At 37.6% G+C, this 13,892-nt stretch overlaps 1 protein-coding gene across 1 annotated transcript; it reads right to left on the bottom strand.

Annotated features, from left to right (window-relative positions):
* Positions 1-11,496: 11,496 nt before the first annotated feature.
* LOC120083482 (cytochrome P450 71AP13-like) lies at positions 11,497-13,566 on the bottom strand. The gene is made up of 2 exons (XM_039039254.1): positions 12,588-13,566; positions 11,497-12,514 (listed from the first exon to the last, which is right to left on the bottom strand). Exons 1-2 carry the CDS (start codon positions 13,506-13,508, stop codon positions 11,888-11,890), a joined length of 1,548 nt encoding a protein of 515 aa, XP_038895182.1. The 5' UTR covers positions 13,509-13,566; the 3' UTR covers positions 11,497-11,887.
* Between the last annotated feature and the right edge of the window lie 326 nt (positions 13,567-13,892).

Here is a 13,892-nt window from a genome sequence, read left to right as displayed (position 1 = left end):
TGGTTTATTTTCAACACAAAGTACTCTTTTCGCTAGCCTATTTGGTGGACTCCTGCACGCTCTCAAGTTTGTTTCTCTGTGCTTTATTCTTTCCTTGCATTGAGGGCAATGGAAATTTCTAAGTTTGGGGTGGGAGGTGTCCTTCGTACTTTTGTGTTTGTTTGTTTATCCTGTTATGCATGTTTATTTAGGTTTATCCTGCTATGCATGTCATGTTAAAAATTTTAAAAATTAAAAAAAAAAATTGCATGAATTGAATTTTGAGAGTTTTTATGAGTTCTTTGTTATATATTGTTGATGTTGATTGTCCATGATGAGACTTGAATATGTATGTTTAATGACTTATGATGGAAATAGGATAGTAATATCTGAAAATATGATCTATTTGTGTCCTTCTTTGAATTTCTCATATCATGAGCACGTAGTCACTTCAATTTATAAATGTTAACTAAAACAAGAATCATGTTTAGTGTATTTGGTTGCCACCTTGAAAGTCTCCACCAGTTGGAGAGTGGATGACATGATGGTTTCTAATGTTAGACTAAGAAGAAAGAAAAAAAATATTTTGTTAGCCTTTGAAAAAAACTATAGTGATCACTCGTGTGCTTAAAGAAAGATTTTATTTTATGCTTTGTAAACTTGTAATATGTATGCATGGATAGAGGTAGAAAGAGCTAACTTCCTGTGATCAGTTAGGACACTTAGGAATTGACTAGGTATGGTTCCCTGTAGTGAGTGTGTGAAAGCTAGTTCCCCTAGGTAAAATGATGCAAGTTTTAAAACCCAGAATTCTAATTAAGGCACCTTAGTAGACATATTACTCTCTTACAATGTGTGGATACTTGATGATCAGTGCATGAGCCACAGTAGGGGGAAAACTGGAGAAGCTTTCTTAAGCCTAACTTTAGTTTTTGAGTTTTAAATTGGCTGTGACTTTCTTGAAATGTGTGGATACTTGATGATTGAAATGCTACGACATGAGGCAGAGATATACGCTCGAATGTAGTAGCTGCGCTTGAGGAGGTAGCGTCGCAATGCTACAAGTAGTGTAGCGTGACACTACGACAAAATCATACCAGCGTCACAGCACTATGTTTGAGCGTTGCGACGCTGGCTTTCCTTATTTGAAAAATCTAGAATGAGCATTCTGGATGGGATTTTCTCTGATTCTTTATTTTTCTTTATTTGAATTCTATCAATTTTGTATACGAATATATTTTTTAGAACCACAAGCGGCTAGACTTTTTTTTCTAGGTGTTGTTGGATTTACATATGGATTTGAATTAATACTTAGGAATTGTATGGACTACATAACTTTTGTCTTTTAATGTTACTATTTTTAATTTATATTGATTGGCCATCAATGAATGCTAGATTGAATGTTTAATTCGGTAGATTGCATGTATTATCAGACTTATAACATTAAATTACTATTAACCTATCACGTACATAGTTAGAAGAGTAGTACAAGCTGATGATGACAATGTTTAATGCCATGAGTTTTAATTTGATATCACGATGTTAGTTATCATTTATGATTGCATGAGAAAGAATTGTTTTCGAAAGACAATAATTCGGAATTTAGTTTCTAGACTTAGATAAATGATATTGCTTAAGCTTTAGGATCAAGCCCGTCTTTCATTCATGTTTCAAGTAGATTTACCTTTGTCAAGTCTCCCTTTGGTTTATGGATTTTCTGCTTCGTTATCAGCGTGAGTGTTGTAACGAAATTCTCCTTTAAGATTTCAATATCACCGACCTTCAAGCCTTTTGAGCATTCCATAAAAGATGACTCACCCTTATTGTGTCTCGATAAAGAGACATAACGCAAGATCAGAGGACTTTGAGCCTTTTTATTTTTTAAAATCGGTGACTTTATAATGTTGGTGGATGCCTCACTGCCTTTTAAGCTAAAGGCTAATGCCTTATCGCCTGTTTCTTTTCCTGCATCTACTTGTGATTTTAACTTGGATTCACCTCCATCCTTTATTAATGGAGTCTCTACGGGTATTGTCTCACCAACATTCTCACTCTTCAAATAAAACTTCGCATCTACGAAGTGAGACTCAACTTCTGAAAAATAGATTAGAGTATGCTTCAACTTTCTTGATCCCATTTTGATAGAACTTGAAACATTTATGCAGTGTCGACGTTATCACCCCATTTCCATGAATCCAAGGACGTCCTAACAGTAGCTTATAAGTGGTCTTCGAGTTTATGACATAAAACAACGCATTAGCCTTTAAGTCGCCAATGAGGAGTTCTGAGCGTATCATGCCTATCACCCTTTGGCTGCCTTGGTTGAAACCTTGAATTACCAACTTGCTATTCGAAAATTCTACCATGAGGATGCCCAATTGCTTCATAGTTGTCTTAGGCATTATATCGACGATTGATCCATTGTCGATGAGAATTCGACCATCTTTCATTTCTCGAACGTATCTCGAAACCTACGATGGCCTATTATGAAGCTTTGATTCCAACAGTAGATCTTCATCCAAGAAACCTATGAACATACTATTTGGATTGGTGTCCTAATTCTCCCAGAGTCTCGTTGTTTGTAATATACACATTGTCATAAATAAAATAAGAATTATTTCATTCTAGCATTTACTCATATCCAATAAACAAAGCTCTTTGGTTATTGTATGTAAACTTAAGCATGTATAAGAGATATACAAGTGGATCATGCCTTAAGTGATAACCTAAATAGGTCTGTAGTATAAGGATTAAGGAGGGATACCTGATCCTGGTGACACTACGGATATGGCCTGCTTTGTAGAGGCTTGCAAGTGTTGTGAACTACTACAGTTGGTAGATCCTGACCATTCATGTGGAGACATGCGAACGGGGGTGTCCTATACAAAGAGTTTGTATAAGACCAGACCACGAGATGATTCGTTTCTGTATATAACGTCATTGATACTGGAGACTTACATCTCACCTAAACGACCATATGTGACATGATCTCAATCCTGAGTGTTTTGGAAACTCTTGCCTTTAAGGACAGTCATTTGATTAGTATGGGTGAGAGTGGCCAGCATGCCTACCTTTTTGGGGACTTGTCTGATTTGGGAGCTGGAAACTCAGTTACACAAGATGGAATTCACTCCTTCCCCGAAACAGGGGTAAATAGATAGATTGCTCCCTTGAGGGCTGATTCCGAGGCTTGACCATAGTGGTCACAACTTCTCTTTGGAAGAGAGGACTCCATGATAGAAGAACTATGACTTATGTTCATTAGAGGGATCGGTGGTACTTAAGGAATTAGATGTAACTACAGGAGCATAACGGTTATCGACCCAGCTATACTTACGAGCGATCTGTGAAGGGTTATCGCACTGTTGATTGGTTAAGATGGACACATAATATATTTGTAGTAAGGAGAGTTCAATTGTCAATCTTTAGTGGAGTTTCTGACAGTTAACGGATGGTGAATCCCGTGAATAAAGAGTTTAGTTAATTATTCACTTAGCGTTGGAGCTTCGAGCTACAGGTCCATAAGGTCCCCTTGATAGCTCAATGAATTCAAGTTGAGGATCAATTCTTGGTGTTGATTTGTAATGTTCAAATTGACAAGAGGTAATTCGATTATATATGATATGATCGATATGGTGTATGAGATACATCAAGTGGAGGGTTAATGTAAATGAGATTTACATAAAGTTCCATGGAATAGAAAAAAAAAGCTATGGTTTATATGTTTCATGAGATGAAATATTAAAACTATAGGTTATAAATATAGTATGGTAAGTTGGTTATCATATATATATAATAATATTAATTATTGGATAATCATCTCTTTTTCTCTAATAACCAATTGAGTGGGAGGTTATTGGTAGTTTCATGGTAACCATGAGATAAAAAAGAAAAATATTTTCCTAATTTGGGTAATGTTGAATTGAGATTTCCATTCTCGAAAATTACTCACGAAAAGGTTGTCAAGTAAATGAGATTTACTAAATGACAGCTTTGAGAGACTAGACGATCATGGACTGTTTCTATACGATAGACACTCAGTTGGCCGATTAGCTAAACGATCGCATAGCTTTTGCTAGACGATCGCATAGCTTTGGTTAAACGGTTGGGCATCGTCTATACGATAAACTCTGTCATCTCCCACTTACTCAATCATTTACACGGTTGTTCTTCCTCCGATCTCATCCTCTAACCAAGTCCAAAAAGAGCCCACACTCTGGATTTTCACACCGAAAATACTAAGGTAGCCATTGTGGTGGTGTCATACTTAACTCGACACAGTCGAGGTTCATTGGAGGTCGTTCATTGTATATGTGACCTTGGTGATCGCTTTGTTCATAGTCATTGTGATCGTGCAGTGTTGCAGTCGTGGTGGACGAGCGTTCGTGTGCTGTCGAGTTGTTATGATCGAGCGTTCGTGATCGAGGGATCTTGAAGATGAGTCTTCAAAGGTATGTTTGTTCTTCACTTGATCTTTAGAGAAACATGTTGTAATTTTGATTTATGCATGACCGTATGTTTCCGTTTCGTGACTGTAATTATGTATGTTCGAATACGATTGAAATTTGGAACGATCCTTCCACTGTTCATAGAACTCATGTCTGATTTCCTTCACATACAACAAGAGATTTATGCGTGCCTAGAGGTCGATGCACTAGATGTGTTTGATTGTAACAATGCGTCGATGAAAGTCATCTTAGTTGCTCGAGGGAGTGACAACATGCCATCTATGCTGAACGATGGTAAGTCTTTTAATTATTCCATCATTTTCAATGAACCTAGAGGAGTGTCATTTTCTCCTGTTATGCTAGCAGCATGACATGCAGCAACCTCTGCCGTTTTCCTCAAACAGCAGCCATAGAAGTTCTCCAGAAGGAAATCTGCTAACGTCACATGTTTCTTGGGTTGAAGTTATCATCTTCCTTCTCAATAAGCTTGGGCTTCCAAACCTTCATTTTTCCCTTCATTTTCTGAGTCTTGTTCCCTCTTCTATAACTTTGATACAAGCACGACTATTTTTGGGTAGGACTCAACTTTTTCTTCTTTCGATGCATTACACGTTCTTCTCTATTTTGAAAATCTGTCATTCGAAAATCGCTTGCTGAAACCAAACGACCACGGGTTCGAGGGTCCCAAACTGGACCAAAATCTCTCTTTCATCATAACATATAGTCGATGTTGGAGCATTCAGGGTTATCTACCATTGCAGCATGATTTGTTTAAGCAACCTCATCTAGATCCAGCTTAATCTTCCTATCACGAGCCAACCTTAGAATCAGCTTCTTTAGCACGAAACATTTTTGACCAAGTGGCTAACGACCCTATGATACTTGCAGTAGTTAGAATCGTCCACTTTCCCTGCTTGTTCCGGTCGTTTACATTCTGTTAGCTGGATAAGCTTCTTTTTTAGCAATGTTCAAGCATATCTGCAACATCAGAGTCAGGAAACGGATAAACTTTTTCCTACCTTTCTTTCAAAGTTAGGCGATGTCTTTCGTCTCCCTCATTCTTCTTCTCAATTTTCTTCTCTTTTCCTTTTGAAGTAAATTTTAGCGGGGTTGTATTAACGTCCTTCGTCTCCCTTATTCTTCTTTTCGTAATCTTTTTAGCACCCTTTGTTTCTTTCTTGTCCTTCTTCACTTCAGGTATCAGGAAATCCTTCGTTCCCTTATTGGCGATGCTCAACTCCATATCGTGAGCGCAAGTTGCCAATTCTTCATACAAGGCTTTATTCCCTGCAAAATATAAAGAAAACCCCAATGCATACCTTGGTGATGCGTGGAAAATTGAGTAAATAAATATGCGTTCATCTTATGATATGCGTTCGTTCTCCATGCGCTGTTGGTCATGCGTTAGACTAAGGGATATGAAACGTGCATCTAAGAATCTATGCGATGACCATGCGTTCCTGCCACAAGTTTTCTTGCTCTCAAGCCAAGTATAACGAGATCGTAAGTTTCTCGGGGTGATCCAAGGTCGAACTTAGGGACTTGTAGTTAAATGTTATGAAGTAATGTGTTTACGGTGAATAATAAAAGAATAATGAAGTTTAAGGACTATGCGCTACTCCTACTCCTAACTAAACAGATTAAGTAATGGAAGTATGACTATGAGAGTTGGTAGAGACACGAAAATTGTTAATGCATAATAAGATTAATGGAAAAATAGATAAAATGGTGGAGGGAATGACTTCACCGCATCAATAAGCTTGATCGCAAGGGTAACCCTAGCCAACACAAGTTATGCGATCATGCTATACACAATTGTAGACACATGCGATGCATATGCGATAGTGTCGATAGGACTTATGTCTAAGCCTCTATTCTTGCTCATGCGATCTAACACATAAACAAGGTGACCGCATACCACCATATCCTACTTCTGGACGCATGTGATGTGACCGCATACTATCATATCCTATCTATAGGGTGCATGCGATGTATTAATAGCAATAGAACTTATGTCTAAGTCTCTACTCTTGATTATGCGATCTAATCTGACTCTCTCAAGCCTAGATTTGGTCTTTAGACTACTCTCTCAAGTATGTCCAAATGATGAATGATGCACTCATAAGCCAAGATAATCACATAAAGCATGGTTGACATAAGATTATTCCTATCTCTAGGAACACTGCTTACTTTGTTTAGTGAGTTCCACTACTTACCCTCTCAGGCAGTTAGTCGTCGTTGATCAGCTCATAGACAAGTATTGCGACCGCCCATAGACAAGTGTTGCTACAGCCTCACACTAAGCAAAGAGGATTTTCTCACAATACTCGCACAACCCACGCCTCTCAGTGGTTTGCTACATGCTTCAAATGTCTATGTCGCATTATTAAGTATACGATACTCTAACAATCTTATTTAGTTTGTTGCAATGAAAGTAAATGATGATAAAGAAGAAGTTAATGAAGATGGAGTTGAAGGAAATAAATAGATGCATTGATTACAAAATGTATTAATGTCTTAAGCCAAAATGTAATACAATACATAGATAAAAGAGAGATGGAAGGATAGATGTAGGCAATATCTTGCTTCCATCAGATGTGTGTCAAACTGCCCGTGGTGCCATGGATGGGCGATGGAGTAGTCTCTCTCAAGATCTATCTCCGGCGAAGCTCCGGTCGTCAATCGAAATGGTTGGAGGAATGAAGAACTCTCAAAGAATGTCTTCTCATGCTTTTGTCTGTGATCACAAGGATCTGTCCTAAGGCAGAAGCTCGGATGATTTGAAGTTGGGCTCTAAGGCTCTTTTTATAGAGCTCAATCGCCGACAGCATTAATGGTCCTGCTCTGAATTTCTGCTACTAACGGCGTGATGGACCTGCTCTGAATCTCTGCTACTAACGGCGTAGTAGGTGAAATGTCAACATCATCTTTTAATACTCCCAAGGTATGCGTTCATGTTTGGTTTCCGAAGTACCATCGCATTCCACCACCTTTGTGTTCATCCCTCTATTATGGTTATTACTCTGTAGCCTCAACCTTTATGCGATGGACGTATGCAATTATGGCCGCAACATCCATGCGACGAACGTATGCGATCGCCTTTGCGATGGTGGGATTCACCGCATGCGATCGATTCCTGTAATAGCTACAAAAATAGACATTTGGACGCAAAATAATGCATAATATTGGGTTAGCCGAGATTTTCAATGTTGATCGACGCAAGCTCACTTTTCATATGAATTCTTAGTATAATCATCGCATATTCTACTTGTTAGCTCTCATAATTCTAAATAAAAGGCTTATAATAACTTGCATTTCTACCAGTTATCACTTGAGTGCACATTTCTACAGCAGAAAGTTTGGTGAGTCGGTCTTTGCAGTCCAGACTCAGAGCTCTCCATCGGTTGATGTAGTCGATAACTGGCTCCCCTTTCTGTTGCTTGCCATGCGTTAGCTCCATCATTCTGACAATGCGTCTAATGTTGTAGAAGTGGTTCAGTAATTCTCTGCTCAGTTGAAATCCCGAGCGCAACAAAAAAACATCCATACCATTTTCAGATTTTAATAACAAATTAACAGAGGAAATAAAATTTAGAATCTCTTACTTTCGTTTTCGTCTAGAGGGATTCATCAACTTTTGGGATCTACAATCTTGATTCATTTGCTGCAAATCAAGTGAACACCACCAAAATGGTTTCACCAGTATTCTCCTTGGGCTAGTGAGGTACAAGGAGGTGGGATTCTTCGAGAAAGTTTTCTACCGAGAAAAAAGTCTTAGAAAGCCAAAGACCAAGAGAGAAAATTGGGAGAAGATCTCTCTCCTGCTCCCATATAACTCTTCACGTTGGGGAGTTTGTTGTAATAAAAAAAATTTAAATTCATTATTTATTTAACTAATATATTTTATTTTATTAATTAAATAACAATAAATTCATTTGATTTAAAATATAAATTAAATAAAAATTTAATTTATTAAAATAAATCAATTGATCAAATTAATTAATAATAATTATATATCTCATATTTAATTAATTGTGCATTAGAATCATATTCTAATACATCCCTCTCCCATAACCTATAGTACTAATTCAATTAATTTAGTTAAATCAAATTAAATTAAATTAAATAATTAGTTAATTCTCCAATTAATTAATTAGATTAAATATCATATATTTAGTTTAACAGTATAATTGAATCATATTCAATTATGTTTTCTCTCATATTACCTATAGTTTTAATGTGCATGTAATACGCATTAATTTTAACATATAGTTTTAATATGAATTCTATTCATATTAAATTTAATATTTAAACTCCTTTAAATATTTAATTCTCTCATAAATTAATTTCTGAATCAAATTCAAAATAAATTTATATTATTAAGACTAATTAAAATATAAATTTTATATTATAATGTATCACCATACATTATATTATTTTCCTCAGTAAATTTAAACATTTCAAATTACTTTAATTACCCCAATACCCTTTATGTGATACTAGTGGGATTTAGTGGACCTATAGATCAAAAGCTTCAACGATATGAGATTAATTAGCTAAATTCATTAACCAAGATAATCAATATTCGTTAATTGTGTATACACTCCACTCTAGACCCATAGTTGCACTCTTCTCACTATAGATATATTTTTGTGTCCACGGATATTGAGCAATGATAGCAAGTTAGTCCTTCATGAGTGTTCGTAACACCAGCTAGATCAAATTACTGTTTTATCCTGATTTACCTCATATTCTTAAGTACCAATGCTTATCTAATGAAAAACTTGTTTATGATCCAACCATTAAACAAAAACTCCTTTCGAGCCAATGAGAGGGCATGGCTCTTTTTTCAAGTCCCGGAGACACCGCTTAAAAGAACACTCATTTACTTACCCTAAAGTCAGGAAGGTTCCAGCTGGTGAAATTATGTTCCCAAGTCCCCACTCGGTCTTGTCCCTAAAATGGTAGGCTTATTAAGTCGACGAACTGGTCACTTTCACCCATACAAATTAAAGAACAATCCCTAGTGAACAAGAGTCCATAATTCACTCAAGATTGAGACTAAGTTCCTAGGTCATCCTAGTGAAATAGAAACCTAACTAGTCAATGGAGTTACATTCTAGAGGTTACTATTTCGTGGTCCGGTCTTATGCAAATTCAATGTATAGGATACCCCCACCCGTATGTCCCCTACACGAACTCGTTAGATCATTGCATTTGTATCAAATACAAGATGGGTCGTATCCATAATGTCACCAGGATAAGGTAACTATAGACCCTTTAGGTTGTATCTTGATCACTGATCCCCATATGTCTCCACGTACAGTTCAAGACTCATACAACATTCTAGGATGTTGGTTTATTAGATTAGAGTTATTTAGGCAAGATAAATACAAGATAAGCAATAAAAATAAACATTAATAACACTTTATTAATGATAAGTCAAATGTTACATTTACTATCTACGCATTTTAGGGCATAAAACCCAACATTCTCTTTCAAGTTGCTCTCAACTGTTGATCACCTCGAGCTTTAGGTTAGTGTACCAGTGAAAAGTATTTCCTTTCAGGATCTTGACAAAACTGCTTGACTAGCAAATCTCCTTTGGTTTCTGCGTTCTCGCATGTTTCAACAAAGTGGGCAATATGTTGCTTCAGATTGTCCTTTTCCATTGAACTGCTGGAACTTCAGGGGTTGATACCCAGCAGACATTCTCAAGCTGTCAAGTCTCTTGGTGTATATCTTGGAATACACAAAAGAGGTCTGAGACGGGCCTCCATACTGAGCCCTTATAAAGGTCATGATCATATCTTGTAGTTGTTGGACCGATAAAGGGGCAACAGAAGTTGATTGTTGCAGTTGGTTTTCCTGCAACACGGTCTTCCCATTGTCATTTGCTTTGACAGTATGATATTGACTCGATTCAGCAGTTTCACGAGCCTGCATCTACTCTCTTAAGATAGCGATCTCATGATCTCGCTCCTCCACAACTTTCATCAAAAAAATTTATCTTTCTTTCTATTTCTACCATGACTGCCTCAGTTGTTATGTCCACCATCATGGCAGAAATCACATCTGGGTGTGATTCCTTCTTTGACTTGCTGGAGGCAAAAGTAGAGTTGTCAAACAAGAAATTTTACTCGATGACAATCTCGCCTTTAGGAGACTCTGTCATCTATTCAAGATGTTATGCGCGATGACGGAACCTTGTTCTTGCTCCTACATAACTTCCTTTGAATGAATGCAGTTGATAGGTCCCATGTAGGAGTTGCTTGCAGCAGTTACTTTAGATGTAGCTTTCTTTGGTGTCATTGACTTGTTTGAATGTTGAGAGAAAGATGAAAGGTAGAAAGGTCCCACTGGGCATGCCAATTTTTTCGCACGAGATTTTCAGAGAAACTTGTTTCGTGGAGTTGAACTTATGTTGATGTTGATGCGATGTGGTTCGACTTCTAGTATTTGATCCCTCTGATTCTCTCTCAATTGAATGTGTACGCTTAAATTGAAGAAGTGAAACACATGATGTTCTTGAAGTCGAAGTCTTGGAAGAGTTTTTGTTTCTTCAAGAGACTTGTGTTGTGCAGCTTCAAGAGTGTAGGAATCTTTTGATTGTTAGGAGAATTCTCTCTAGACTCTCTAGAATATAGAATTGCTGACCCCCACAAATGAATGACTTGTGATTGTCCCTTGGGCTCAATTAGTTTGACTTTGACTACTTTGACTTTTGAGCCAAATTAAGCCCATTTTTGGGCTCAACTAGACTTAGCCCAAATTATAATATTAAATTGGGTCAAATTAATTTCACTCAATCCAACGTTTGTGATGAAAACACGCAACATCATCGGACTTTGCCAATTTATGTTTTCAATTTCAATTTAAGGACAAATGTCAACTTCTACTTTGTCCCAAATTCAATTATTTGGATTTTCGTCATTATTTTAGTTAATAACTTGACAATTTGTGATTAATCTAAAATTTCTCATTTAACAAGTAATCTTAATAAATTGATTTACTTATAACAATTGAGAGATTTACCAACATGAGCGTAGCTCAATTGACATAGTGTTTATACTATCAACCTCGAGGTTAAATATTCGATTCCCCACCTCACATTTTAATTACAATACCTTTCCAAAAAAAAAACAATTTAGAGATTTAACCGAAATAATTGTTTAAACTAAATTTAGGATTCATTAAAAGAAATTAGACATATTTAAGTATAGGACTAAAACTTAACTAAATTGGAAGAACAGATACCAAAGTTGTACTTTCAACTCGTTCGTTTAAGAACTGAACAGGACGAGAATTAGAAGAACCTCTGGTTCGAGCTAGTGGCCCTACAAAAGAAAAGGAAACGAAGGACGCTCAGTCGCCAGGGTCTCAGATCGGTGAGAATACCGGAGGGGGACTCCCGGGGAAGATCAACGTCTTCTATCCAGTTTAACCAAAGTACAGACTAATTAATTTGAGATGGTTGAGCCAACGTATGGCTTTGCCACGACCTCCAAGTGAGCTTTTCTATGCATTGTGATACCAAAAACTTCAGTCATATCCAAATCTTTAGCTTCAACCCCACTTGGAAGCTCCCAATCAAAGCTATGCAAAATCTGAGCCAAAGCAAGCTCAACCGTGGCAATCCCCATGGCAATACCTGGACAAATCCTTCTTCCAGTCCCAAATGGAATGAACTCGAAATCCAACCCTTTGTAATCAACGTCACTGTCCAGAAACCTCTCTGGCTCAAAACTTTCTGGGTTCTTCCACGATTCTGGATCTCTCCCAATTGCCCAAAGATTCACAAAAACTCTCGTTTTAGCTGGAATGTCATAGCCTTCAATCCTCACATCTTCCCTAGTTTCTCTTGGAACTGAAACTGGCACTGGTGGATGCAGTCGAAGCACCTCTTTAACTACGGCTTTCAAATAAGGCATTTCTAAGACATCACTCTCTGATACAATTCTTCTTTCACCAACAATGCTTCGAATTTCATTCTGTGCTCTTTTCATGGTTTCTGGGTGTGTTATGAGCTCTGTCATCCCCCAATCAAGAGTTATAAATGTCGTGTCCGTCCCTGCCGCAAACATATCCTACAGAAATTGCGCACGTAATCAATTTCTAAAATAACAAGAGGAAAACAGAGGAAAACAGTGGAAATTATACCAAAATGATGGCCTTAACGTTATCCATAGTCAGTGAAATTTTATCATAAGATCCATTCTTCTGTATGTCAAGCAAAACATCAACAAGATCCTTAGATTCATCCATATTTTCTCTCTCGGGATTTAGATGTTCGGCTATTACTTGGTCAAACAATTTATCGAACGCTTTAGCTGTCCTCATAAGCCTCGACTTCATCCCTGTGAATTTACTGAGAAACGCCAAAGAAGGGAACAAATCCCCAATACAGAACCCACCAAGCAAAATCTGATACTCTTCAAGCAACTCCTGAATCCCATGAAGATGGTACTCACCACTGGCGGAAAATTCCCTCCCAAGCGCCGCTCGACAGAGCACATCATTAGCATACAACGCCAAGAAGCTCGACAAATCCACTCGACTCTTCGACTGTGAAATTCTATCAACCAAACGGGTAACTTCTTGTTGTCGAATGAGGGCAAAGGATTCAACCCTTTTGGCGCTAAGGAGTTCGAGGATGCAGATTTTTCTGACATGGCGCCAGTAAGAACCGTAAGGGGAAAAAGCGATATCGGTGCAGTTGTAGAAGATGTGTTGGGCGGAGAAAAGAAAGGGGCGGCTTGAGAAGATGAGATCGTGGGTTGTGAAGGCTTCTTTGGCGATTTTTGGAGATGAGATTATGAGGTTTGGGATTTGTCCGAGTTGAAGGAGGAAGATGGGGCCGAATTTGTGGGATAGGCGGCGGAAACAGAGGTGGGGATGGCGCCCTAATTGGTGGAGGTTGCCGATTAGGGGGAGTTTTGGTGGGGATGGTGGGAGATTGAGGGGTTTTTTCCTGGGTTTTGATTTGAATTTGGGGATTAGAAGGATAATCAGAAGAGAAATGAAGAAGATGAATGTGGAGAATGAGGTAAGGGATCCATTGAAACATGGAAGGATAGGCATTGTGTTTTTGGTGGAAAAGTGGTATGTTACCGATATGTGGTCTTGGTGTCATGATTGCATAATTTGGTTGTGAAATGGATTTGTTCCAACTTAACGTGACGTAACCGGCAAAAATTGATATGAATTTAAGTGATTGTTTGGGTCCAACATGAGATAATATATTTCCACATTCTATATGTGTTTGGGGCACTATTCAAGAACGTATTTTATATTTCTCCGTCATTTTCCTTTCGTGTATCATATATCATCTTAGTGCTCGAACATACTCGATCAGAACTCTCCAGACATCATAACTCTCCACATTTTATATCATCTCAACTCCCCAAACAGTCCCTTATACGTTTAGACTATTATCATTCACATATATGTTTATGTATATAGTCT

The sequence above is a fragment of the Benincasa hispida genome, chromosome 8 (assembly GCF_009727055.1).
Source record: "Benincasa hispida cultivar B227 chromosome 8, ASM972705v1, whole genome shotgun sequence".
NCBI classification, from domain to species: Eukaryota; Viridiplantae; Streptophyta; class Magnoliopsida; order Cucurbitales; family Cucurbitaceae; genus Benincasa; species Benincasa hispida.
This window is presented reverse-complemented; position numbering and strand designations above follow the sequence as displayed.